Here is a 27,929-nt window from a genome sequence, read left to right as displayed (position 1 = left end):
CACCCTGCAGCTGTAACTGATTTTGATGATACAGAAGCAAATTCTTCAACTACAAAAGGTATGATAAATGTAAATCATTTAGACTTGTGTATTTAATTTTAAAAATATTTCATCTAATAAACGAGGTTAGACAAAAACCTGATTTTAATGATGACCCATCCTACATACATCTACCCCCTCTTATGGCCATACAAAGGTTCTGCATCAATGAAATAAATGTAACAATTATTAATACTTATTTTGACATTAAACGATAATTATTCTTAATTCTCATTAATATTAAAATAAAGAAAAAATGCAATAATATAGAACATTTATTCAAAATGTTTACAGAATTTTGAGAACATAGTATAAATCACCCTTAAATGTAAACAAAGCAGGAAATGTGATACTGATACTAGTATAAACTTGCAGTTTTCAAGTAAATAAAACAAACAAGACTTTTCAAAATCCGTTCTAAAAATCAATACTTGTGTTTGTCTGCGCAAACCATTTTAAAATATATCTCATTTACTGAACACTTGCCACTGATTTCAGAAGGGAATTCCTCAGGTAAGTGCGCAGCTGGTTCATCAGGTCCTTGTTGTGACCCTCGACCCAGTGCATCTCTACACTTACACCTCCTTCCTCTGCAATCACATTCAGCAGACACTTGAACAGAAAGTGTTCCAGAGGGCCTTGGATCCGGGGCTGTGAGGGAGCAGCAGGGTTTTCCTTCAGGTCCCTTTCCTGCACCGTTTCTGTGCAGCTGGAGGAGTCCATGTCCACATCCTCACCTGCTGCACGTTCTGATACATCCTCTGTTACGTTTTTTCTTTCTTTGCTCGACTCATTTAATGACACTGGACACTTGGCAGACTCGTCTTGGCTGCTGCTGTTTGCTGTGGAGACGGGCTGTCTTTGGGAGGAAAGGGCTGTTTCTGACGCAGCCGTGGTCACACTGGTTTGACAGCTGGTTCCAGCACAGGGAGGAGCTCTGGGAAGCTCTCGCAGCTGACGGTTCTGTTCACGTCTCTTCTGTCGCCCGTGGATCCAGGTGTTCTCCACAGCTGTCAGAAAGAGACTTTGCTGCTGGGCTGTGCAAGGCACACGTTTATGCAGCACCTATGGAGCACCACAGAGAACCATTAGACCCAAACCAGCCAAGTCTTAGGAGATGATTGCTACCTTAAAGATGCAGTTCAAATAAATGAAAAAGACAAATGCAGAAAAGGATCACTAAGACAAACTATATCAGTTTCTTCACGTCGAGCTTACCCTGAGCTCCGTGAGAGTTTTCTCCAGCAGAGTAGTGACGCTGTCCACAGAGCTGCTGCCGGTGCAGCCTGCTGCCGAGGCCTTGACCTGGAGCTCCTTTAGTCCTTCCCGAGGAAGCGTGAAGGACAGCGGCTTCTGAGTCTTCTCCAGTTTACGCTTCTTACTGGGAGGAGACTGGGACAAAACATTCAGGATGAGGTGACCAATCTGCACAGGACATTTTTATGTCCAAAACCAGCACCAGAGGGAAATGCTGATTTTTTTTTTAAGTTCTGAATTTCCCCCCAAATGGTTGAAGTAGGTAACTAAACACCAATCTGATTGTTAGGTTTTGTGGTAGATCTTCTGGTCTGGCATCGGTTAAGAGACGGGAAACTATCTGAAGTCTAACAGCAAAACAACAGTGCTGCCAGCAGGGGGCAGTGTGTTCCCAGCACGAGTTATCTCACACCTTCATGTTAGACACTTCTGACAACAAAGATGCTTTAATGATGATCCAAAGACACATTTCCCAAGCTACATTTATTGTTCTGCAACCTAGGAAGAAGGAGAGGTCCATGAAACCAGCTGAGTGACTAAACAACAGCCTAAAACAAAAATCTGATATTTAACCTTTGTTGTTTTATTCTATTGCCCTTTTTAATTGAAGGCTAATTTTAAATTTAAGAATGACTCCCGAATCAGTAAACATTTTTATCCTGGATGGATGCTCGTTTCCCAGCTTCTTCTGTCTCATTGCCTCTAAAGAGATGATGGTGGAGGTCGTTATCCGGCCGTGTCTGAATGGAAACTGCACCAACACTGCAGTCAGGCTGTGTGTGTAGGTTGGGGGGCAGCAGGAGGGGTTTACAGGAGCACAAGAGGAGCGACAGAATGGCCGACTGACCTATAAACAGCAGAGAGGAGGAGCAGACCGCAACCTTCACTCTGCTGCACTGATTTTAAGTTTCTGTTACTGTTTTTTTTACAACGCTCATAAATAACTGGACATCTCCATAAAAATGCTAAATAAATACATTCTGTAAATGCATGTGATCTGGCTGCGGGTTGGATCTTATTTATCTCTTGTCCGTCTCAGACGTCTCTCCCGGTTCCATCGACACTATGAGCCCTGCAGCTCTTTGCACGAGGAAAATAAATCAATAACATCCATCAGGCTGAACCTGCACCCAACATCCTTGACACAAATTCTTTACCTGATACAAAGACACACAAACACACAAAGACTTCAAATCAACAAGCAGGAAACTCAGGTGTGCAGCCCTACATCCCGTCCTCGTACCACTCTGCTGCTCTTCACTCTATCATTCATCCTTCTTACCCATTCCCACCTCGCTGCAAGCTCTCCTGTGGTGAGAGAGGGACAACATGTGACCCATTTTTTCAAAATGTTGACACTTTGAAAACATAAAAGTCTTGATTTTCAGATTTCACCTTCAGGCAAACATCACAAACCACAGTCTGATTCTTTCCAACCCCCTTCCCCCCCTCCTATCCCTACCCCTACCCCTAGTCCCAAACCTCTGGACAGGCTTTCCTGATTTGATCTCCAGCCAGAGGTGTGTATGAGCAACAGTGAGCCTCCAGGCTGTGTGTTCATCCGTGTCTTTTATCTGTATTCAGTAGATTTAGACACAGTACAGTTTGTCTCCATCTTCTTCTCCTAAGCTCCAAACAAACTGCAGCAATCACAGCAGAAAATATTTCAGTTGTTTGCTCTAAAACAGCCAAATGTACAGGCTGAAGTCAGCTGCAACAAAAAAAGGACCATTGTTCCACCATTTCTCCAAGACACCACTGAGGAAGAGGATCTAAGCTACTAAACACAACATCAATGGGTGTGAAAATTAATATTCCAGCATAAACGTAAACAATAATAATCAGTCTGCAACACCTTTAACATGAGGAGTCCCACAAGGTTCTGTTTTAGGGCAGGGGTGTCAAACTCATTTTAGCTCAGGGGCCACACTGAGGGAAATCTAGTCCCAAGTGGGCGGGACCGGTAAATTAAAAACAACTTCAGATTGTTTTCTTTGTTTTAATACAATCAATATAAAACAAGGCTGGAGCCTGAGGACAGTGTAGTACAAGTACAACACCTGAAGTGTACTTGAAAATTTGGAAAATAAATAAATAAACATTCCTTAGTGATTCAAAGAGCTTACAGATCACATGGCTAGATCAGTTTCATGCAGCACTTAAAAGTATATTTGACTCACTTTACTTTACATCTTTTAGCTTTCACCAGCACATCAATATCAGAAGTCACATCCTGAGTGGCAGCCAACTTCAGGATGTGATTCAAGTTCTTGTGTGGGCCTTGAGAGCAGCTTTGTTGCATTTATACTCATTACACAGAAAACTTGCTCACAAAGATAAGTTTATTTTCACTCTACATTGTAAAGTATGAAAATAAAGTTTACACAACCATCTCGCGGGCCGGATTTAACCCGCTTGCGGGCCGCATATTTGACACCCCTGATTTAGGGTCTTTAAAAGACCAATTTCACTCATATTTTTAATTCATTAGCAGTGTTTCAGAAACTAGAAGTGAGCCAGATCCGAGTTGGGCTTCAGACGGCAGGATTTAGAGGCTTATTTCCTTTACCTTTAAATTTGGAAATCTGAATCTCTCACTAGATAGAATTTACTCTCCAGATGTTTTCATCTGTTTACGAGTGTAACTGGTCATAGTAACTAGGAGGCTGCAGTGGTAACAAGGTGGTTAAGTGGGTCACAGTTGTCATATGCTGCATGAACAACACACACACACACACACACACACACACACACACACACACACACACACACACACACACACACACACACACACACACATCTACGGAAACATGCAAACAGAATTAGGAAGTGAACCGTTAACAGAATCAGATGTGCAGAAACTTCAATCATGTGACCGTTTACTCCACACAGTACACGTGTTGGTTGGAGTGGGGGTGTTGATGACAGCGATCTGCTCCCTAGCGTGAATCATGGTGGATCTATGTGGAGATGGAGGAGGATGGAGAGGGAGGAATGTAGGCCAATCATTCTGCTCAGCTGCTTTAAAGACCATAGCAGAGGACTCCTCCACCTAACTGCAGCTCCATCTCTCATCCTCAACCTTGTTTCTTTCAGACTTTCTTCCTGTCCAGACAAGTCAGTGCCCTGGCAACCGTTGCCTGGCCACAGCATGGCAGCAATTCCATAAACATTTCCCCTGAGGAGGTGAGTAAATAGCACATAATAGAGCAGGGTTTGGGATGGAAAAAGGACAGAAGTAGTGTAGTTCTGCATAAAACTCAGGACGTGACCGTGTTCGGCTCCAAACCCGTCGAAAACCCTTTAAGACCTTTAGGACGACTCATTTTCTGTTTCTAATTTCAGACGAGACCGTTTGTTGTTTCTGTGAGGAACCCTGGGAGTTGTTTTTGGCCTGGATATGTTCTTTACTGCCCTTAAAGGAGAAAACAGCTCTTTCACCTTCACGATACAGCTTAAAAAATAAAATGACTAAATTGTTTCTTCTGGGTAGACATGATTGGTTAACTCAATCTGAATCTACTCAATTAAACTGACTTCTAATTAGATGAAAGAAAATGGATAAATAAAATAAACAAACATGTGTCCTCTGCATTAGACACCGATGACCCGATCGTAGCTAAGGAGGTGACTTACAGGGACAATCACGTCGTCATAGAAACTCCAGGCCAGCGCCCATCTCATGGTGCGACCTTGGCAGAACTCGGTGTGGGTCACTTTAGGCACCTGAATGCGAGAGAAACACAACACAGCTGGATGTGATGAAAAAAGTCCTACCAGCAAACTCAACACGTACAATAATCGAGTTATAAAGATGCAAATTAACTAAATCATCAGAATAAATAATAATGAGAACTACAAACGTTTCTGTCAGTGATGATCGTCTTCCATTTGTTTTAGGACTAAAGACTCAAAATGGCATCTTCAAATTAAATTAAACCTGATATACTGTTGGAGAAGCTCCTTTAGATGAAGAACAAAGAAATCAGCTGAGGAGAGAATTAAGCAACGGGCGATAAAGCTTTAGTGCATTAACGAAATAAGATTTCTTTTTACACTCGGGTTAAATCGCAGCTTCAGCCTCTTCCTGGACGTTGGCCAGAGCTCTGCACTCAGTCTGATGAGCAGCGACGGCGGCCTCAGACCTCCGGAGAAGGCGAGCAGAGGCAGGTTTTATTTGTGGCTCACACAGGAGCGTTTTAACCCGCAGTTTGTAATTCCTGCACCGATTTAAACCAGCTGATATCAGAACCAGCGTTTGCTCCTTTGCTCGGTAGAACTCACCCTTTGCTTCCTCAGCTCCTCTTTCAAAGGTGCCAGGCTACATTTCTTCCCCAACATGCAACTGTACCACCTGCAGAAAGAAAAGCCCACATCAACCATGACCCAGACTACAAAGCACAGATCAAAGGGTGCGCTTTAGGGAGCAGAACACAAAGAGGGAGGAAAACATCCGGTGTGCAACATCCTGCAGCGAAAACAAAAGCAGTTTGAAGTCGTCCCGAGGTGGAGGCCTGATCAATAATCTCTGCTGTGCAATAAAGAAGAGAGGTCTGTCTTAATCAGTGAGTGGTAGAGTCCAGCTGGGGCAAAGATGAACACATGAGGGAGTCTGGAGGCGAGATGGGTTAGGCTGAGTCCTCCAAGCTAAAGAGGAGAGACACAAACAGCCCAAACAAAACATCTGTGATGTTATGAGGACACAGGGCAGCTCTGACAAAAGCTGAGCCCAAAAATAAAAAAGAAACAGCTGCAGGAGCAGTAGAAGCAGCCAATTACTGTTTACTTTGTTATTTGAGTGAGGAAATATCACATCATGCTCTCAGCGTCTGCAGCAACAGCATACCTCAGTAGTTACTGAATATTTTAAAACCCTTTCAAAACCAGCAAATGTGACCAAGAACTCAAGCCAAACAAAACAATGCTTCTTTCAGTTTGTGGGTGCACCTTTGTTTTTTCTTTTTTATCTTTTTGTTTTTGTCCTGCACATTTTAGTGGATTCACATGCTCCGACATCAGTAAATGACCTCCTCAGCTGAGGCCTGCTGATCAACCAGGAGCAGATCAACATCTAGAACATGCAGGACGGGGATCTTCAGGGACCGGGACTGGATATTAGAGGGAGACGGATTAATGTAGCGACATGAATGGCCTCATATTTGTAACCCAAAGGTCACAATTTCCCAGCTGGGTCAAGCTGGAACTTTTGTTCCACAGATTATCCATCAGGAGCCGGGAAGTCTGCTACACATCATCTTTTATCTGTCTGCTGTTCCGTCCCAAGATGAAGGACACCAAGATTTTAAAATAATAATTTTAATAAACTGTTTTTACTGTTTATTACAATCATATAATAATCATCATAAATAATCATCATGGTTCAGTATAAATGTATTTAATTACTGAAATGACTTATTATTCTTTGGGTTAATAATAATTATTATTCATGATAATCAGTAATGTGTGATCAGTGACCAGAAGGTCATTCACACGTGTACACCTCATGCAGGACTGAATCCAGGGCTGCATGGTGGCGCAGTGGTTAGCACTGTTGCCTCGCAGCACGAAGGTTAGGTTAGAAATTGTAAGTCGCTTTGGATAAAAGCGTCTGCCAAATAAATAAACATAAACATAAAAGTTAACTTGCTCTCACATGTCTTTGCTCCATAACAAATAGCTTTGTGACGCTGAGAGGGCGTGTTCTGAGGTTTTGTTAAAACCAAATCGCCACAGCTCAAGTTCAGTTCTTGAACCAACCAGAGGACGAGGGACGGCCGCCTGAATCCTCACTAAGCGTTCGGTCATGCCGATAGAATTGCTCCAAATAAACGCACCTGTAGCCAGCTGACGTTAAACTCCTTCTGAGTTATTGATTTTGAGACGCAAATAGTTTCATCAGTCGTCGTGACCCGGAGACATCTCAGGACCGATTTGAGTCGCACTAAGGTCCTTCTACCAACCTCGTGCTCGGAGTAAACCATCTCCACCTGACATCTCGGATCCACAGAGGGTCTCCTGAACTGGGTGAGGTAGGCACTTCCCGACAGATGGCGTCTAATGCTGTTCTCTCTAAGAAACCATAAGTTAGCTGCAAAACAATATTTTTCACCCAGAACGCGTTTCTCTCTCTGAAAGAAATCTTCTGACATATCATCCAGGCATCCAAACCTCACATTTTATTTTAGCTTTTCATTCAGACACAGGTAAAGCTTTTAATAACAAGTTTTAATATCAAGCTGTTACAAATTATCATTTCAAATTGTCACCTTTAAATTGTCACCTTTAAATTGCTAGTGATAAATTCTTAACTTTTTAAACCTGACTCTTCTTTGAAATGAAATACAGAAATAGTGTATATTTGGTTATTGAATAAGCAAAGATTCCATTAAGTCTTTTGTTTAATAAATAAACTTTTGCTATTAATTTAAATATCTTAAATTAATATTTGGATTAAATATAGACCGAGCCCGTTGGCGTATGAACTTCTATCGATTATATTAATATCCTAGATATTTATATATGATAGAAGCTTCATTTGCTAACTTGTTTGATCTTCTTCAGAATCTAACAAAGCTGATAGCAAACAGCATTAATTCTAGTATGTTGTAACCACGCTACATTAATCAGTCCAAGCCAATAATCAGGAGATCTGTCTGATACTTTTTTTGTGTAAAATAAATATTTATTTTAATGAAGCAACTATAAATTTGTCAAATGAAGGGGAAAAAAACATAGATAAGATGTAAGAATGACCCAAAGGTGTGTGTGTGTGTGTGTGTGTTTGTGTGTGTGTGTGTGTGTGTGTTGCAAGCATCAGCTGACATAATAAAAGATTGATCATCTGTAATATTCACAGATGTTGGCCACTTTCCTCACAGCAGGAAAGAGGAACACCCAGAATCTGCTCTGAGGAATCAAAGAGAGCAGCTGCAGCAGCATTTAGTCGCTCCTCTCATGACTTCTAAAGCACAGGCATGTAATTAAAGTCTTGATTAAAAAAAAGAACTTTTTCATATCAATAACTATGAATTAGGAGCATTGCATCAGCTTCAAATGCAGCTCTGAGCTCCTGTTTGACAGTAATTAGCCTTTTGGTGAAAGGAGGAGGAGATCAGGGTGGTGGGGGTGTCTCATGGACCAAATGTTAACGGCTGGCACAGTTTCCATGGACACCTGGTAGCTCTGGTGTCCCAGCATGCTTTGGGGGAGTGACAGTCGGCTCTGGTTGGTTTGTCTGGAGCGTTGGGGTTGTTAAATAAATCTGGATTCACTCCAGCAGTCTCCTCGCTGCGCGGGTGTGACGCAGAGACACATCAGAGCAGGCAGGTGTTAACATCCACGCAACACACGCTGAAAGAGGCAGAGCAGGTGTGACATGTCTGATCAGTTTTAATTGCTCCACACTGCCCGGGTCTCAGTCGGCTGCCCCGGTGACAGCCCAGCTAACGGGGGTGGGGGTGGGGTGAAGTGACACTCCTCACCCATCAACGCAAACACAGCTGCTCCCTGTGGATTCCCGGATGCAGCGCAGGGTGTGTGTGCCAGGATCATTACAACAACTGAGGGTGAGACAACTCCATCAGCATGCAGCCATCCATCTGCCCACTTCACCTCCTAAACCCAGCGACTGTTCACACCTCTCCAAACCTCTGACTCCATCACAACAGCAGCACAATGTGTAGGTCTGATCAAAAGAGGTTGTTTTTATTTCTCCTCACCTGAGACGTTTCTTGAGCTGCAGGCTGTCATGAATGATTCTCTTAACAAACTCCAGCTCGCCTCCCTCCGCCATGATCTCCGTCACCCCGCCCGTGTTCACCGAGCTGGGAGGAGGTCGCCATGAGTTCCTGGAGTTCACCCCCTGAAGAGAGCAACAAGACAGACAGAGATTAGGACCAAATCCTATTAAGAGACCTATTAGCATCATGTAAACAAACAGTGTTTCATGTCAGAGGTGAATTTGCTTAAAGACCCTCCACGCAAAGCTGAAACCTTCAGAGTGGAGCCAAGAGTTTACCTTGGCTTCTAGCTGGTTGGCAAAAAAAGGAGGGTTGCACATGCAGAAGTCGTACACTATTTCTGTCTCTTCCTTCAAGGCGTCCATCAGTAACGTCTTTTGTGGGACTTTGACAACTAAAAATAAGCAAAAACAAAGAGGTGAGGTTTGTAAGCTGGTTTGTACAGTAAAGTCCTACTTTATTCTTCTCAATTCTATTACTGGTGTTAAAGCTATTGCTTTCAAACTGGTTCCAGTGATTCTTGAGGCAGAAATGTGACCACCTTCCCATTAGACAGCACTCTGTACCCCTCTGCTGACCAGAAACTACACTCAACTGTTCTGTGGTTCAGGTAAGAACACTAAAGGGAGGTCTCCAACTGCTTCACAGCAATAGCTGTTTACAGTGCTGGTAGCCAATGTAAAGGCTAGCAGGTACCCTTTTCAGTTTGCGGACCATCAATAGAAAGCAAAAGAATAAGAAAGAGAGTAATGTCTTTGTAGGTGAAGCAAAGAGTTAAAACCAGAGTGAACATTGCTTGAGGGAGCTAAAGGTGGCTACAAAATCACAGACTGGTGGTGACCTGGCTTTGTTGCTACTGGACTTGTAAGTAACATTTATTTTTCCCTACAGTCTAGATCTTTTTATTTTATGGCTGATTTCGTGTCCGCTCGTGTTAGCGTTAGCTCGTTATTAGCATTAGCTACAGCAGGCTGTGGCGGGGATGTTTCCAACTGTTGTAATGCCAGTTTAACCAGTAGGAGGGAGAGAAGCAGAAAACTTATTTAGTGTTGCTTTTAATCTGGTTATAAACCAGGACTCAGTCACTTTAGTGGACCAGTCTCTACTGGCACACAGAAAACTATAAGTGGTTGTGTGTTTCATTGGATAACAAGACACAAAACAGCTAACAGGTGATTATTTTTGATGAAAACTACATTCCAAGTGGAGTGATGCTCCAGTAGATAGATCTAAACATCATGGAGAAAATGCTTCAAACTGAATATATGTATATAAATGACTTTTCCAACAGTGAAGGGGTGGATCAGCTTTGTTGCACGAGACAAGATTTGGTCTTCTAATGCAAACTCACCTTTAATCAGGTCGGACATGTTGTTCTGATCCACGTTCTTCTTAGCATAGTCAAAGCAGATGTCGTCCACCTCTGTGGCCAAGAAGTACCAGCCGTTCATGGTGGCCCCCAGTAAAGGATAGATGCACGATGCTCCGGTACCTGAGGACACAGGAAACACGTGCACGTCTCTGATATCTGACAGGTGAATGAAGCAGAGATGTGCAGCAGTGTTTAATATAAAATAAACAGGATGTGATGTTCTCCTGGCTAAAGAGCCAATAAATGTCAGAGATAATTCAATCATTCAGATCTAACAGGCGCCATTATTCAGTCCAGGCTCAGGCAGAAGCAAGATACGTCACTAAAGGGATCGGCAGAGGTGATCCAGCAGGGACAAGGCTGCGTCATCCTGCTTTAAAACAGCTTTTGGGTCACTTATGGGTGACCCAGAGTCCTACAGATCACACACACACATACACACACACACGGGGACGTCACAAAGCATTTTTGTTTCTCTGACAGAGAAGACACCAGCAGTGACAGGTGGGCTGGGAATTGGCACTGGGAACACTGGGATGACAGAGCTTATGTCTAAAACACAAATGTTTAACAAGGGAAGCTGAATAAATACAAGCAGTTGGATTTAGAATGAGTCGTCAATGGCAGTGAAGGAGTTAATTACGTCGTTAAAAAAAATAAAGTCACGCCCTCAGAGCTGTGATGACGATTAATTAGATCTACTAAACCTAAAAGGTTTTCTGAACCAGGCTGTAAACATGATCATTTCCGCTGTGAAGTTGGATTTTTCAGATGGGAGTCAATGGGAACTGACTCCCTTCTGGAGCCAGCCCCTACTGGAAGAGGGGGGAACTGGAAGTTTTGCCACTTCCACGGTGGTTTCACTTTTAGCAGGTAGAGTTGTCCTTTGGTCGGGAGGTAAAACACCAGTATTTAGATACCGATGTCGATGCCTCTGCGCGGCTGCTTCTGGCCGTCGATCAGGTCCTCCACCCAGTGGATGTAGTTCAGACGGAGGGGGACTGTGGGTATGAGGCGCTCCAGAGGGATCTCGATCGTCAATCCAAAGTCCTCCTTCAACAGGGTGCAGGTCAGCGCCCTCACCGCCTCCGGCTCTTTAAAGTTCACCCTGAAGGAAGAGAACGTTTGGCTCAATGAGGCAAAAACTACAGATGATTTTTCCTGTCTGATAAGACGATAAATACATAAATAAATGAGGGAATCTATTAAATTTATTGTCACCAAAAAAAAAAAAAAAAAACCCAAACCATGTTGAAAAACCTTTATTTTATTAGGGTTGTTATATTTTAAAACATCACACACATTATTGAGCTAAGCTCCCTGCATTACCATAGTTCTAACAGCTGAACAACAATGGGTTCTCTTTAGCGTCTCGCTGGTCTACTTGTTTTACCTGAGAGAACACCTGACAGCAATTTACCCAACAGCTCCTAATGCAGCACTTCATTAACCTGCTGCAGCTCCTTAAACTCAGCCTCATTACTCACATATTAAACACACACACACACACACACAAACGAACACGCATGCACGCGCACACACACACACACACACACACACACAAGGGATGGCAGGAGGGGCCGAGGAGACCATCAATTCAAAAATCCCTGCTGCTGATGACAAAAGAATTCCCACTCAGACCTCCCACTCCCTATTCCCAAACTCTCCGTCCCACCCTTTCAGTCGCCCGTCTTCTCTTCACCACACGTTTAAAGGTTTCAGCTGTCAAGCATAATGAGCGGGCAAGATAGGTGTAATTAAAGCTTTGCAGAGCGCTTTCACACCTTGGTGAATGCAATTAGACACATCCTGGTGATTGGGAGCGTCTCACACCGCACATGGTCGGCATGAGCGATTTCCAGCAGAGGAAAAACATTTAAGATGGAGATCTAAACAACAACGCCACTGTTTTTATTTAATCAAACTGCTTTTTAAATTGTGCTCTTCAGAACAATGAAAACTGCATTCAGATGAATGAATTCTGTTCGTAAAACAAGAAGAGAAACAGTTATTAGAGGCATAAAGACCATTCTTGGTCATAATAAATAAATCCATCAGAAATCTGCACATATGGCCGATTTAATAAGCTAATGCTCTGATTTTATGGGATTAAATCAGTCTGTACAGCTGAAGATCTTCCAGGTTTTGGACATTTTGATCAGAACTTTACATCTTTTAACACAAAATTGAGCCTTTAACGCTTAAATGTTGTGCAACCACTGAAATTCTTAACTGAAAAATCAAAAACTGACCCAGTAAATTATTATTATTACATGTATATGTAATAATAATAAAGACAAGAATGAGCTTTGTGTCTTTCAGTAACATCCCGCCATAATTTAAGCTAAAACAATGAATCACTTGCGTGTCCGGCTCTCTCACTTCTCCTTCGAGGCATCATCAGATAAAGATCAATATTCAAACAGGGAGGGAGCTCACGCCGGTGCTCTATTTTTAGCCCCCTGTGTGTGTGTGTGTGTGTGTGTGTGTGTGTGTGTGTGTGTGTGTGTGTGTGTGTGTGTGTGTGTGAGCATTGCAGAACGAGAGCTCCCATCATCAATAGCAGCAGCACTGCAAATCTCCATGGCAACCACACCTACCGAACAGACAAGGGGAGCACGCAAATCCGGCCACGCTGGAGCAATGGCTGATGGCAAAAGTAGCGTGAGCGTGCCCGAGATGTACGCTTCTCAACGCCAACGTGGGCTTGCCGATGCGTTCCTATGCCCAAACGTAACCACGGACGGGACGCCGATTGGGACAAACATGGAGTGGAGAACTTGTGCGGAGGTGAGATGCTGTGTGTGGACGTACACATGGGGAGAAGATCTTTGTGCACGCACGTGTGTGTGTGTGTGTGTGTGTGTGTGTGTGTGTGTGTGTGTGTGTGTGTAGAATTCAATGAGAATTCTACACACACAAAGAGTGAGAAGCAGAGTTGCTGTCGGCTGATTTTGAGAAGCTGAGTTCCCATGTCAGGTGAATGAAAATGATGACTCCATTAGACTGACTTGATCCAAACACACACACACACACACACACACACACACACACACACACACACACACACACACACACACACGTGACCTTCTGCTACACCCAACACATTAAGACGCTGACATGAGAGCGAGTCACCTGCTCACCAGCAGCAGTGCTTTTATCCACAAACTAACTACTGAGAAAAACGGAGCCGCTGAGCTAAAGACTGCTGACTAGTCTTTATTCAGATACTTTCATGTGATTCTGTAATGATTTACATGTGGTAATTTCATCACCAGCAGTAAAAAGTAGCAATTCTGGTGCATCTTAAGGAATTTTCTTAATGTTTCTGCAAAAATAATAAATGAATTTTAAATAAAGTAATAAGTATAAGAACACTGAAACTGGGTCAGTTTTTTGGCTGAATTGACTCCATGTTGCTCAGATGGGACAAAAATGTAAAATCACATGAACAGCACAGCTGCACGTCCCTGTGATGGTCTATTAATCAATTTGAAATCATCAAGGGTCTTAATTATACCTTCATTTTTCCCTCCATTGCCACAAAATTCATTAATATTACATCTCAGAACAAAACTGGTGTGAAAATTGAACATTTTAAAATGAGGTGTCAGCCAGGCTAATTCATATTTAATAACCATTCCCTCTTCCTAATCCCACCACTCTATCTGCCAGATCTGAGAGCAGAAGCACTGAAACAAACCAACATTCAGTCTGTTTTCAGGGTTAATCCGTTTACATCTTCCATTAAAAAATTCAAATCCATGTTTCTGCGGCTGCCTCTGGTCTGAGCTGCTATCAGTCAGCTCCACTGGTGCACCCTAAATGAGGGGAGACGCATCTCCTCTGAGGATTGAGTGAGTGTCTCCCCAAGATTACTCTCATCCCCTCCAACTTGCTGCTTAAATACTTAAAAACCCACAAGATGACTTTCTTGAGAAATATAAAAACCTGGCTAATCCCTCTCTACTGATGGAACGGCAGGCCGATGAGGAAGAGGAGCCATGTTTCTGCAGACACTTCACCAGAACTGCAACCACATGCAAAAGTCATTCCCAGAATCCTGGACGGCCAATCGGACTGCTGCCAAAGATAAATGAACGCCTGTCTACTGGGAATGTTTGAATGTTGATGGCTTTACAGATTCTAGACAGATGAAAGTACTTTAAATGTATTAATATGTGGGAAAAGAGCAGATACCACTTAGCTTATGGTCATGAATGGATTTATTTTCTTTAGGGACACAGTGATTATTAGGCAGGTGTGACGTTTATAACATGTTTCAAATAAAGTCAGGAGAAGCGCACGAGGTGTGAGAGGAAACTGGAAGGATTTAAAGGCTATCTGAGGAACAGTGGTGCGCCCAGAACATTTTGATGGGGGGGGGGGGGGGGGGCAGAGAAAATTTTAGTGTGTCACATAAGATTGGTCCCTCTGGTAAGTCTGAATGTAAGAAAAAGGAAGATAATTATGTGCTTTGCATGCTCCTTAATTCTTCATCATTATAAACAAACAAAAGAAAAAAACGTTTCAATATTTATTATTTTAGAACAGTTTATTTTGCCTTTTGCTGTCTTAACAAAAGCATCCGCAAAAGCTAACTAGGCTAACGCTATACTTCACTTTGGAAATGGTGAGCGTCAGTGTAATAAAAATGAACTTGTCATCTGTTGTATAATTGCTTTATATAAGTTATTGATCACTACTGTTTGTCAATCACACTTATCATGAGGATGTAATCAAGGGTAATCATGGTAGAGCCGAACATAATGTGATCATGAGGATGTAATCAAGGTAATCATGGTAGAGGTGTGCAGCTTTGCACGCACATCAAGGAATGTATAAGGAGCAGAGCAGGGCTCAGGGGGGTTAGAGCTGCTTGAAGGATTCTACCTGACGAGGTTCATGGATTACATGTGTTCAGTTCTTCACCTATCATGGATTACGTTTTCTAACTGGGGTGTTCAGCTCTCCACCCATAAGCAACGGTAAGAGAAATGTTTTGTCCATGATTGATAACTTGTATGAATGCCGGTTGAATAAAGCCTTGTTGTTCATCTGATATTCAAGTTGTGTTTCATTGTTTCTGGCGTCGACTTGACAACGATCCTGATTAAATAAATATAAAGTGTAAAAAGAGACTTTGAGTCTTTTAAGGTAATTAAAATAAAATAAAACATTTTATTTTAGAACATTTTTGGCGTCACGAACAGGATCAGTCAAGCTATTCCAGCAACAATGAAGTGTTTTTGGAGAAGCAAAAAGGAGCCGAGTGCTTCTGGGGAGGGAACGCCGATTCCCGTGCCGATTCCCGGCTGGGAAACGGAGGAGTTCCGAACCATTGGTGATATGTTAAGGCAGCGCGGTGGACGCCCTGGGCCGTGGGGAGAGTTAAATGGAGTGGTCAGCCCCGCCGTGGTGCTGGACCGTTTGACGCGGATAGAAGTTAAAGAAAAAGCGCCGCTGGCAGGAGTGAGAGATATGATGTGGCTTTTTGCAGAAGCATGGAAAAAACAGGAGTTAGAATTGAGCAGTTGTAGAGAGCGAGCGGCGCAGGAGAAAATCCATGCTGAAGAAGTTGAAAAATCATGCTCAGAGTTTGAGCAGAGAGTGTGTGTGATGGGGAAAGAGCTAAAGCATGCTCAGAATGTTTTGGATAAAACGCTGACTTTTGTGTCTCGAGCGCAAAGGAAGGAAAAGAAGCGACCTCGTAGAACAGGTCCTGCTCAGATCCGGGCGTTTGTAAAGAATGTTGGTGAAGATTGGGACCCGGGGAAATGGAACGGGGATCTTTGGGGGGATGATGAGGAGGAGGAGTGGGCGATTAAACCTGACCCACCACCTCAGCCCTTGTATCCATCATTACAGGGGATAAAGATGTCAGAACAAAGACCTATTACTAGGCGTCGGCGAGAACAGCAAATTATTCCACCAATACTGGTAGATATGGTGGATGATCAGGGACGGCCGGAACTCGATGAGGCGGGTAATATAAGAAGGATGTTACAACAGCAGCCACAACCCGCCCCTAGGCTGCTAACAACGCTAGAGGATTATTCACAAGATGAGTTAAATCACATGAATGGGAAGCTGAAACAGCGCCCAGGCGAACCAACTGACTCCTGGCTTAATCGCCTTATGGAGGATGGCGCGTGTGATATAGCCATAGATGCCCGTGATGCCATGAGATTTTCAGGATTAAGTACTGATGCACAGATAAATGCTGAATACCGGGCTACAGTCCGGGCATTGCCAGCTGATGAAGATTTCAATGTGGGGGATGCATATGCTCTGGCATGTCATGTAATCTATCCTACCACGGCGGACTGGTCTGAGATTAAAGGGCAATGGCAGACAGTGAGAGATGCCATTCAGCGGCTCACCAGACTCACTATTAGAGAGCAAGTGGCTCGAAACGGGGGAGCTGGAGTGGTGGACTGTAACATCTCTAAGGCAACTAGAGATCACCTCATCAGACATGCCCCACCACATTATAAACCCATGGTGACCAGCTTGTTGTTTGGCGCGGCAGACCAGACTTTTGCCGCGATAAAAGATCGTCTTGGCGAACTCACCACGCTGGGTGATTGGTCTGAGACGAGGAGAGAGGGAGCTAGAACTGAAAATAAACCCAGGATTGATCCACATTCAAGGGGTCATAAAGGGGGGGCAATGGGCCCCTCTAGAACAGATCTGTGGAGGGCACTGCGACAAGCGGGAGTGCCGTTTGAGGAGATTGATGGATTGCCCACTAATGCATTGATGGAGAAATGCAGCCAAATGGGACTGAAGGTCCATTGTCAGTTCAGACATTGTCCTGAAAAGGACGACAGGATGTCTGTGTCAGAATTGGTTGGAATGTTGCAGAATGTGATCAGGGAGGTGGCGTCGAAGCCTGCTGAACCTTCCGCCCCTCCCAAGGAATCTTCAGAGGAGGAGAGTTCAGATGAGTGTTATCAGGTGGCGGCAGTGAAGCGTAGAAAGGAAAAACAGCACCGAAGGGAACATGATGATGAATAGGATGAAGGTCAAGCTCGGGTTGTTGCCAGTGCCTCAGGATGGTCAATAAATGATATCAGACCACATGTGGAATTACAGATTTATTGGAAAAAATCAGTACAGACAGTAATGGCATTGGTTGACACTGGGGCGGAGGCCTCGGTAATTCATGGCAATCCTGATAAAATAAAGGGAAACATTGTACCTTTGACTGGACTTGGGGGGCAGATGTTAGTAGGAAAGGGAGTAACTTTGCCCTTAAAAATAGGAAATCAACCTATTAGAAATTACAGTGTAGTAGTGGCTCCTGCAAGGGAATGGATTATTGGAATGGATATATTGGCCGGAATGACTCTTCATCTGAAACATGGTCGATTTTGTTTTGGTATAAACAGAATCCACACCATTTTGGTAGGCAAGGTCAAAATGACACCTTTTCCCATTCCTGAAGCAACACAGGTGGTATCACAAAAACAATACCGGTTGCCTGGGGGTCAGAAAGAAATTACGGAAACTATTAAAGAATATCTGGAGGCAGGAGTTTTGAAAACATGCACCACACGGTGGAATAATCCCTTATGGCCAGTGAAGAAATCAGATGGTTCATGGAGAATGACTGTGGATTATAGAGCGCTGAATAAACATACTCCTCCTTTAACGTCTGCGGTTCCGGATGTTATCACGATTGTGGAAAGGGTGCAGCATCACTCTGGTACATGGTATGCGGTGATAGATTTGGCCAATGCTTTCTTTACCATACCTATCCCTGAGGACAAGATGGAACAGTTTGCCTTTACATGGGAAGGAAGACAGTACACCTTCACCAGATTACCACAAGGGTATTTGCATTCACCCACAATCTGTCATAGGATAGTGGCTGAAAATCTGTCGACTTTAAAGATCCCATCAGGCATATTGCTATCACACTACATTGATGACATCATGATTCAGGGAAACACTAAAGAAGAGGTTGAGCAATTGCTCCCACTTCTGATAACACATATGAAGAATCATGGATGGGAGATAAATCCAGCGAAAGTGCAGGGATCTGCACAGTCAGTGAAGTTCTTGGGAATTATCTGGAATAGAGGGGAAAGAGAGATAACAACTAAAGCTAAAGAGAAAATAGCACGGTTCCCAATACCACAGAATAAGACAGATGCTCAGCGGTATATTGGGTTGTTCGGGTTCTGGAGACACCACATACCTCATTTAGGACAGATCTTGCAGCCTATGTACAGATGCACTCGGAAGAAGGAGCAGTTTGAATGGGGGCCTGATCAACAACAGTCATTTGAACTAGCTAAAGGGGCAATCCAACAAGCGGTTTCTTTGGGGAAGATGTTGTCAGGACCAGTGGAGTTACAGGTTTCTGCAGTAAATGATTATGCTAACTGGAGTTTGTGGCAAAAACAAGATAGGTGCAGAAAACCTTTGGGTTTTTGGTCTAGGAAATTGCCTGATGCAGGACAGAGATATACTCCATTTGAAAAACAGTTGTTGGCATGTTATTGGGCTTTGTTGGTAGGGCTGCAACTAACGATTATTTTCATAATCGATTAATCTGTCGATTATTTTTTCGATTAATCGATTAATCGGTTTGTTATTGTTTAGCTATTTAACCTATACAAGTGATGGATGCATTTCAGTTAAGAACAAAAAACCATAAGAGAATTGTGCAGTTGACTGCAATCTATTTTATTGCACATGAACACAGTCAGCAGTATAAAATGAGCTAAACAGTGCAAAATATCAGTCCAGAATAATTTTTAGCATTAGCTGGAAGCCTGCTCCTTCCACCATGGATAGTGGCCTCATGTCTTTTACCAGCATGTTTAGAATAGAGTTTGTAAGTGGTATGAATTGCTGGGGGGTGAGTGTCTTCTTCCCCATGTAGTTGTCCATCGTTGCTTGTTTTTTTCTGCATAAGAAACACAAATAGACTGAAATAAGTACACATATAAAATAAAGCAGCACACACACTACAACACTAAATCAATATTATATTATTTGAATTAATTAACAATATACAGTGATCATTTATTTTGAGGGTTACGTTCTACAAAATAGCCCGCAACAGGAGATATTCAGAAAAAAAGTAAAACATTTTTACTATTAAAAAGCTCTAAGTAAGAAGCTCATGAGGTTTTTACTTTGAGTCGGGAGTGTTTAAATTAGCCAGAGAAATGTGAAAAATGTTTATTTTGTGTAATACTGTTTAAGAAACATGATAAAAATGTGTTGTGAGGCGTTTTACAGCGTTAGATAGTAAAACAGCCTTTTAATAGTAAAAAAATGACTTTTTCTGAATTTCTCCTGTATTTAAAAATTGAAAGTGTACAACTATGCCGCGTTATATTCACCTGGACACAGCTTGTCTGTATATTTTTCTCCGCGGAGTTGTCCTTTTTTGAATGAGGAACATAGTTATGGGTTTGTGCCGTTTTTCTCTTAACGAGAACATTCTTATAAACAGACGTGCTAAATTTGGCAAGCGCATGATACACAACACGGAGGAGATTCACGATTGCATCTAGTCAATCAGAAGTAGAACACCGCAGACTGACGCGGCAAAAAAACATGTTTAACATCCACTATAACGAACTCAGCTAAAACACTAAGTCCAGCTTGTTTATTTTCTGTTACTTACCGGGCTGGCTCTTCCAAATGACGGCTCACTTGACCGCGGTGCTCTTCCTCTGCTGCATCAGCCCCCACATGCTTTTCGTCTCATGCTTTCTCTTCAGTTTTGTCGCTTCTATTTTTCTTCCGTATTTCCTCTTGTTCCGCCATCTCTCACAGCAAGATGAGCGTCAGTAACGTGATACGTCATGAAAACCGAGGGCACCCATTGGCTCATTTCTTCTTCTACGGCTCCACTGGTAGATCAGTGGCTCATTACTGCCACACACTGGCGGCAAATTTAACAGCTTGTAACCGATGTCAGATTGTGGTAAAAAATAGACTTTATGCGGTAAAATATGATTATTAAACAACTAATCGATGACTAAAAAAGTTGTTAACTATTTTAATAATCGATTATAATCGATTAAATCGATTAGTTGTTTCAGCTCTATTTGTTGGAAACAGAAGCCCAAACTGTGGGGCATGAAGTAATGATGAGAACACATATACCCATTCTAACTTGGGTCATGAGCAATCCTACAACTCACCGCATAGGGGTAGCTCAAGAGGCTAGCATCATAAAATGGAAGTGGTATGTTTCTGAGAGAATGAAACCAGGAGAAAAAGGAGTATCAATGCTCCACGAGCAAGTGGCAGACGTTCCAGAAATGGATGAAGTGCCTTTTGAGGTAAAACCAATCCAGGATTCTCCTGTGAAACTGGGGGTAAGATGGAGCGAACTCACCCCAGAGCAGCAGGAGCGAGCCTGGTTCACTGATGGTTCCTGTCAATATGTGGCAGGAACCAGGAAATGGAAGGCTGGGGCATTTAACCCTGGTACACAACAAGTTATGGAACTCACAGGGACAGGAAAGAGTAGTCAATGGGCGGAGTTGAAAATAGTACACATGGTAATAATGGTTGCCAGGGCAGGAAGGGAAACAACTTCTACTGACCCTCCTATACGAATGTGGAAACTAACTTCTGAGGCAGAACTCCCTGTTAGAGCAACTGCGGGCTCTGTGGGATTAGATCTTAAAATCTTGGAAAGCATCACTTTAGTAACCAATAAAGTGACAGTGGTAAAAACAGGATTGGGAATTCAATGTCCACCAGGAACTTATGCTCATGTGTGTCCAAGAAGTGGTTTAGCTTTGAGGGGTCTAACCATTTTAGCTGGGGTAATAGACTCAGACTATCAAGGGGAAATAGGTGTGGTGTGTCAGCATACAGGTAAAGAACCGTTGGTACTGGAAAAAGGAGACAAGATAGCTCAGTTAGTAATCAAACGGTGTGTAATGTCCAAAGTTGAAGAGATTACTAAACCTACCACTATCACTCAGAGGGGTGAAACTGGGTTTGGATCATCAGACTTTACTGCGGGGGCAAAAGTGTGGGTGGAGCAGCTCAATGGTCCTCCCAGAGCTGGAGAGATTATTGCACAGGGAAAAGATGCTGTGGTAAGTGTATTGTTCCCCGGAGAGGAAAAATGGATTAATATTCCGATAAACAAATGTTACAGGAGAGAAAATTAATGCTTGTCATTCTATCTGCAGTTTTGTATGTATCCCATAGGCGGGTGTCTGAGTGACGGTGGTTGACTGGGTCCCCTTCCCCTACAAAAGGATTGAACCCTTGTCGAGGCGATGGATGGGCTCCGCGGACCTGGTGGTGTCGGATGTTTGGTCATCGTCCTCCATGTCCTCGCTGTCATCGCACTGAGGGCACATTTCTGTTGGGGGCTCACGGAAGGACAAGTGTTGGAAGAAGGGGTCATGGGCCATCTGGAATTGGTTAGCAGTATGTCCAACCGCACTCAAGGCACATTCACATGCAGAGCAAATGACGCTTGCTACTTGGGAAACCTAACATCTACCGGTAAGATGTACCGGTGCAGAGGATGTCTTAAATTCCGAGGAAGGGTGATCAGCCCGGGGGTGTTGGTTCAAGGATCAACAGTAACCTTTAATTCTGCAGCGCGCATCTGTGCATACCATCAGGGGAATGGTACTTGCATACAAAATGGCACAAATTGGAGTATGAAGGTTGATCACGATTTCTGGATCAGGAATGGAACTGTAATCACAGGAGGACACGCCTATTTGTACATATTCTGGGTGCTGCCCGACACAGCTAGAGCTACGCAGACAGCTGTAGCTCCCCTGGTTCACACTTGTCAACAAATGGGACAAATAAGGGTAGCCGAATATGTGCGATGGACTGTGAAATTCCCTCCTATTCCGCCTTGCAACAGGAGGAGGCGAGCATGGTATGACACCGTGCTAGGAGGAACTGGAACTTTGTATGGTCTGGCTAACACAGCAGACAATGAGGTGACACGAACTATGCTGTCCAACACTGGAGAATACACCGCACAAGCTGTCACCAAGACTGCAAGATGGATGCCTTCGACTGTATCTAGTCAGTTAGAAGGAAGTGATGTGTGGAAAAGTGTATTTAAATGGAATCTAAAGCTTTGGAATGAAACTTATGATGCATTGCATAATTTGTCACACATAGGTAATTGGACAGTCTGTTCCTTGCAGACTATTCATGCTGAGACACAAAGAAATAGGTTTCAAATACAGGTAATGAGTAATAACTATCATGCATGGCGAACATTATGGAACATCAGTAGTTCATTATGGCTACAGCCACATGCAGAAATGACGATTTGTAATAAATCTATGTGTACTGGATACTGGGATCAGTATAATATGACATCAGTAATGACTGTGTGTAGATATCAGATACTGCCGGTGATAACCACTAAAGGGTTTTGGTATCTCCATGTTAGTGGAGAGTGGTGGGATGTTAAAACAAATCGAACATATGAAGTAAAACACTGTGATGAGACTGATAAGGGTTTAGCCTGCCCATTGGTAAAAGGACATAGCAATCCATGTTTCACTGATTCAAGGGTCGTACTCTGTGATTGGACGGTCACACCCCCAGAGGAACAGTTTTGGCAGGTGGGTCCTAACTAGGGCTGCTCGATTATGGTAAAAATAATAATCACGATTATGGTGACTGAAATTGAGATCACGATTATTTAGGACGATTTTTCAATTTATGTTGATTTTATTTGTTTTTATTCAGTCATAAAATTGCTCAGGGCACAATCAGGACAAAAATAAGAAACAAGATGATCACTAAAATAACTCCTGATTCCCAGTATAAAAAGACCAATATACTTATAGCTCATAGTCTATGACCCAAGGGCTATAGACCTTGGTTTAACTCATGTAAGTCTAACCAGTACAGACCCAAATACCAACATCTTGCAAATACTGACAGCAAGAATTATACAGTGGCATTTATAACAAATAAACGCAAATAAATTGATGTTCACAAAATGTTGTATAACATTTATTGAGTCGTGTCAAGGTGCTGTAGGAGCGTGCACTAGCACCGTGTCCTCAGAGAGATTAGTTATTAGTTATCAGTGTGAGGAACTTATTTCTACCTTATTTTAAACTATTTATTTACAAGTCCATCAGTTAATGTAATAAATGTCCCAACCACAGCTGCACCCCCCACCCTCCACCCCGGTCTCACAGCAATCGGGCAAGCTGCACGTGTGTTTAGCACGCGCACATTTAGCTGTTTTTAGCGGCTCAGGAGTCCGCAGGTGCGGTGTGTGTGTCACTCACTCTGGTTAATCCAACAGGGAGCCGGCTCCGAGAGCTGTTTCTTTAGCGACTGACACATCACTACATCATTCCCTTTCCTAATGTTGTGAAGAACGGTCCGGAGCGCAGGCGGAGTGTTTAGCTAACCTGCAGGAAATGTCAACGACAGTTATCCAGAAAGTAGCTAAGGGTTACCAGAGATGTTTCTGAGGTGTTCGCTAGGTACTTTTAGGATTAAAAAGTCAAGAAGGGGGTCTGAAAAGCTGCTAGAAATAGCGTCAAAGTCGCTAAGTTGGCAACACTGTGGGAGGAGCGCTTCATTTGCAACTCAGGGCAGCGCAAGCGGGAGGAGCAAATAATCGGCTTGTTTTGTTTTTTATAATCGTTCAAAACTCAGATCGTAATCGTGATTAAAATTCGATTAATTGAGCAGCCCTAGTCCTAACACCTTATGCGTGGCTACAATGACCAATTCCCCACAGGTACCTTCAGTTCCCTTTTCAGGTTGTCTCAAGGGTATACATATGTGGGAATGGAATAACGTGACCTATTGGTTAAGTAATTACACTGTATCTAGTCGGCTGACTAAGATACAATGGGAGGTTTTACACTCCCCTTGGACACTCTCACTGGAACGATTCAAATGCGCATTGGATGGTTCCACTGAAGTGGCAAAATTGATTGACTCTCATAGGTCCAACCTTTCCAGGCTCATGGTGTCTACTCTTGTGGCACAAGGGGAAATAAAACATGTTGCTACATTGATTGAACAGGCTTCCGCTCATCATTGGTGGGATATATTTACAGGCATGTCGAGTACCGCTAATAAAGTGCTAATTCCACCTATGATTGCAGCATTAATTATAATCAGCATTCTAACATTGTGTAATCTTATTAAGAGAAATAAATTGGGTAATAATGCAAAGACTACGATGAAAATTAAAGTGGAACTACAAGGTATGTTATAAATGACGTTGGTTTTGATGGGGAAATGGTGATGGATATGTTACATAAATTAGATGAAAAGTTCAAGAGTGGAATGTAATAAAAATGAACTTGTCATCTGTTGTATAATTGCTTTATATAAGTTATTGATCACTACTGTTTGTCAATCACACTTATCATGAGGATGTAATCAAGGGTAATCATGGTAGAGCCGAACATAATGTGATCATGAGGATGTAATCAAGGTAATCATGGTAGAGGTGTGCAGCTTTGCACGCACATCAGGGAATGTATAAGGAGCAGAGCAGGGCTCAGGGGGGTTAGAGCTGCTTGAAGGATTCTACCTGACGAGGTTCATGGATTACATGTGTTCAGTTCTTCACCTATCATGGATTACGTTTTCTAACTGGGGTGTTCAGCTCTCCACCCATAAGCAACGGTAAGAGAAATGTTTTGTCCATGATTGATAACTTGTATGAATGCCGGTTGAATAAAGCCTTGTTGTTCATCTGATATTCAAGTTGTGTTTCATTGTTTCTGGCGTCGACTTGACAACGATCCTGATTAAATAAATATAAAGTGTAAAAAGAGACTTTGAGTCTTTTAAGGTAATTAAAATAAAATAAAACATTTTATTTTAGAACAGTCAGTAACAAATATATATTTTTGAATTAAGATTTACTTTTTTTTTTATTGGGTTTTACATTTATATCTTGATTAAAGAAGATTAATGTACAGTTTTCAGGGCTGCCAACTTTTGCATTTTTCTATATCTGACAGCGGGCAGAAATTGGAGGTGTGGTGTGAGAGCGTGTGAAGACAGCCCTGGGTTTTCATGAACATGAAGAGTATTTATTGAAGTGGGGAAGGCCTTCCCTGGGGGGCAGGGCATCCTCAGCCACCCGCTGGGGGCGCCAATGCTGAGAAAGCAAGTCTGATTATAAATGTTTCTAATAGTTTTGTGATCTTGTCACATGACTGCTGCACAATTCTTGCTGTTTGAGTAATTTGGGCTCACAGTATGGCAGTACCCCTATATTAAAGGTCCGGTCGGGGGTGGGGAGTGTCACCTATTGAGTATCACTCGCTTACTGCCTTTGTTTATTTACCTGTAATCTTGTTATTATCATCTTCTTCCTCTTCTTCAAGTGTATGAGCTGCTGTAGCAAGTGAATTTCCCTAATGTGAGATTAATAAAGTCTATTCTATTCTAACAAACCCCAAATATGTCATTATCCCATTTGATGGTTTTAATATAGAAAAGAAACAGGTTTGGTACAATAAACTCCAGCTGTGACCTGTGATGCTTCTCAGCATCATTTTTACCTTCATAGACAAATGCTTCATTTGCACATCTGCTTGCGTGTTTCTGTTGCCACAATAATTCAAACATAACTCAGAGCACTTTGTTTTCATGCTGACAATCCAAGCCAAATCCTGCCAGCTCTTTGTTATCTGTCCGTCTGTGAGGGAAAACACCAACAGACTCACAACACAGATGCTACAAAATGTTAATGAGCACTTGTCACTCACAACATGGCATCAAGTGAGTTTCTGCAGCAGGCCAACACATGCAGGCTCTGTCCACCTCTACATGATTGACTGGACACTTCACCATGTTTGAAATAATGTCCACATTCATCTTCATAACATCAGCAATAACAGGGTTCCTCCCCCCCGAGCTGCTCGTTTTAGACACAAAGAACAATGACAGGAGATTAACAGCACATGTTAGTTCTGACACTTGCTGACAGTGTTTTTGTTTAAAGTCTGTTTGAAAAAATGTAAGTTGATGAGTGGTGAATGATCATTTTAGTGTAAAACAAACAGGATCTGATCTTAAAATTTGTCAGCAAAACATGCAAACTTTCAGAAAAAAGGAAGATTAAAGAAAGCAGAAAAGTTCAGTGTTGCTGCTGAATGAGCATCAGAAACGGTATCGACTGGGAGCTGATTGTGTTCCTCAGAACCTCACAGGTGAAATATATGACACATCAAAACAAACTTATGTAAACACCTAAACACTCTTTCATTGACCATGTGTCTGGTCAAGTTTTAGAGTGTTTTATGAATGAGAAGTTACCGTTGATAAAACCTATTAATGCAAAATGTATATATTTTTAAAACTGCGCGAATTTTAAAATATTCTGACTTTAGCTCCAGCCACGGATCCCAGTCTGTGATGCTGAATGAAGTCCAGGACGACGATAGAAAAAATAATGAGAGAAAAGCAAGCAGGCAAGTGTAACAGAGTAAATAGTGTCATTCCACTTGCCATCAGTAAAACAGTTGAAACCGTTTACGTGCATTACGTACTAACGTATCCAGCTGCGCTGGCGGTTAGTCAGTTTGAAGACGGAGCCGATCGAGGTAGGTCGGGTTCTATCAGCACACGTATGTGAGGATTGAGGAAAACTTTCAAAGTTATTTAATACTTATGTCAGTATTTTTATTCCAACAGAGTGTGCTGTTTGATCCTACCAATCCTACCAAAAGCTAGGTTTCTGACCAGCATTCCTGTGTTGACAGGTAATTGTTAAAGTTATGTGTTTAACGGACGTTAGTCAGTTTTAAGACGGAGCCGTTCGAGAGTGTGCTGTTTGATCCTACCAATCCCACCAAAAACTAGGTTTCTGACCAGCATTCCTGTGTTGACAGATTAAATGCTGGTGTCAGCAAAAACTTCGTCTCAAGACTCTTTGTACAACACAACGCAGAGTTAATAAAGAACTGGACCTACCAGTACCAGGGCTGGTATGGTTACACAAGCGGGGTTCGTGCACTTACACAGGTCGTCCGGCGAGGCTGGTGTGCACGTACTGCCGAAACTCTGGATATTTGGAAGCCAGGTAAGCAAAGTCCGGCGGTTTGTCCTTGTACCGGTTCCGATGATGCATGGACTTATTGAGGGCCATGAGGTCAGCTCTGGAAAAACAACAACAAACATAAACAACACAATTACTGCGGTTCATGACATCTGAAAACAGCTTACAAAGTTATTTACTAAATATCCAGCTCATATTAAATTACTGTTCTCCCTGAAATAAAAAATGGACACATTTTAATCATCATGCTGCTTGTTACACATTGCTAACTTTAAAGCTAACTCTGCAGTTACTAATTACGACGTAATATTAGTCTCCATTTAGATTTATAGCAGTTTTTTCTGAAATTCGGTTGTCGGTAATATTCACTCACATTCGTTGAGTCGCTCAGGTCAATGGAAATCCCCAAAACTCACGTTGATGAAACGTTTGTTTTAGTTTCTGCAACTCTCTTCCTGTACGTCGTAAACGTGACCACTTTACGCCAGTGCGCTGT

At 42.6% G+C, this 27,929-nt stretch overlaps 2 protein-coding genes and 1 long non-coding RNA gene across 4 annotated transcripts; 1 reads left to right on the top strand and 2 right to left on the bottom strand.

Moving 5' to 3' along the window:
- Positions 1-296: 296 nt before the first annotated feature.
- mettl16 (methyltransferase 16, N6-methyladenosine) lies at positions 297-27,929 on the bottom strand. The gene is made up of 10 exons (XM_015951608.3): positions 27,807-27,929; positions 27,396-27,533; positions 11,328-11,515; positions 10,387-10,527; positions 9,314-9,429; positions 9,015-9,157; positions 5,581-5,650; positions 4,933-5,022; positions 1,258-1,431; positions 297-1,104 (listed from the first exon to the last, which is right to left on the bottom strand). The coding sequence occupies exons 2-10, from the start codon at positions 27,521-27,523 to the stop codon at positions 511-513; spliced, it is 1,644 nt and encodes a 547-aa protein (XP_015807094.1). The 5' UTR covers positions 27,524-27,533; positions 27,807-27,929; the 3' UTR covers positions 297-510.
- LOC129163822 (uncharacterized) lies at positions 13,070-23,038 on the top strand. Of its 2 annotated transcripts, none has more exons than XM_054742714.2 (2): positions 13,070-13,197; positions 21,607-23,038. In XM_054742714.2, exon 2 carries the CDS (start codon positions 21,678-21,680, stop codon positions 23,016-23,018), a length of 1,341 nt encoding a protein of 446 aa, XP_054598689.1. In that variant the 5' UTR covers positions 13,070-13,197; positions 21,607-21,677; the 3' UTR covers positions 23,019-23,038. The 2 variants fall into 2 exon arrangements, with proteins under 2 accessions (XP_054598689.1, XP_054598687.1); XM_054742712.2 differs by having other exon boundaries at positions 13,087-13,197; positions 21,588-23,038.
- LOC139062507 (uncharacterized) lies at positions 19,081-20,184 on the bottom strand. Its single transcript, XR_011516041.1, has 2 exons — positions 20,057-20,184; positions 19,081-19,327 (listed from the first exon to the last, which is right to left on the bottom strand). It is a non-coding gene; the product is annotated as an uncharacterized lncRNA (long non-coding RNA).

This window comes from Nothobranchius furzeri, chromosome 13 (assembly GCF_043380555.1).
Source record: "Nothobranchius furzeri strain GRZ-AD chromosome 13, NfurGRZ-RIMD1, whole genome shotgun sequence".
Taxonomy (NCBI): Eukaryota; Metazoa; Chordata; class Actinopteri; order Cyprinodontiformes; family Nothobranchiidae; genus Nothobranchius; species Nothobranchius furzeri.
Note: the sequence above shows the minus strand (reverse complement) of the source record. Positions and strands in the feature narration are given on the sequence as shown.

Excerpts from the sequence above, each read along its gene's own strand:
- LOC129163822 (XM_054742714.2), top strand. The coding sequence starts at position 21,678 with ATGGATGGGCTCCGCGGACCTGGTGGTGTCGGATGTTTGGTCATCGTC.
- mettl16 (XM_015951608.3), bottom strand. The coding sequence starts at position 27,523 with ATGGCCCTCAATAAGTCCATGCATCATCGGAACCGGTACAAGGACAAA. Across the intron at positions 5,651-9,014 it reads CAGCTCAAGAAACGTCTCAG|GTGGTACAGTTGCATGTTGG; the intron begins GTGAGGAGAAAT and ends TTCTTTCTGCAG. Across the intron at positions 1,432-4,932 it reads ATGACGACGTGATTGTCCCT|TCTCCTCCCAGTAAGAAGCG; the intron begins GTAAGTCACCTC and ends GTTTTGTCCCAG.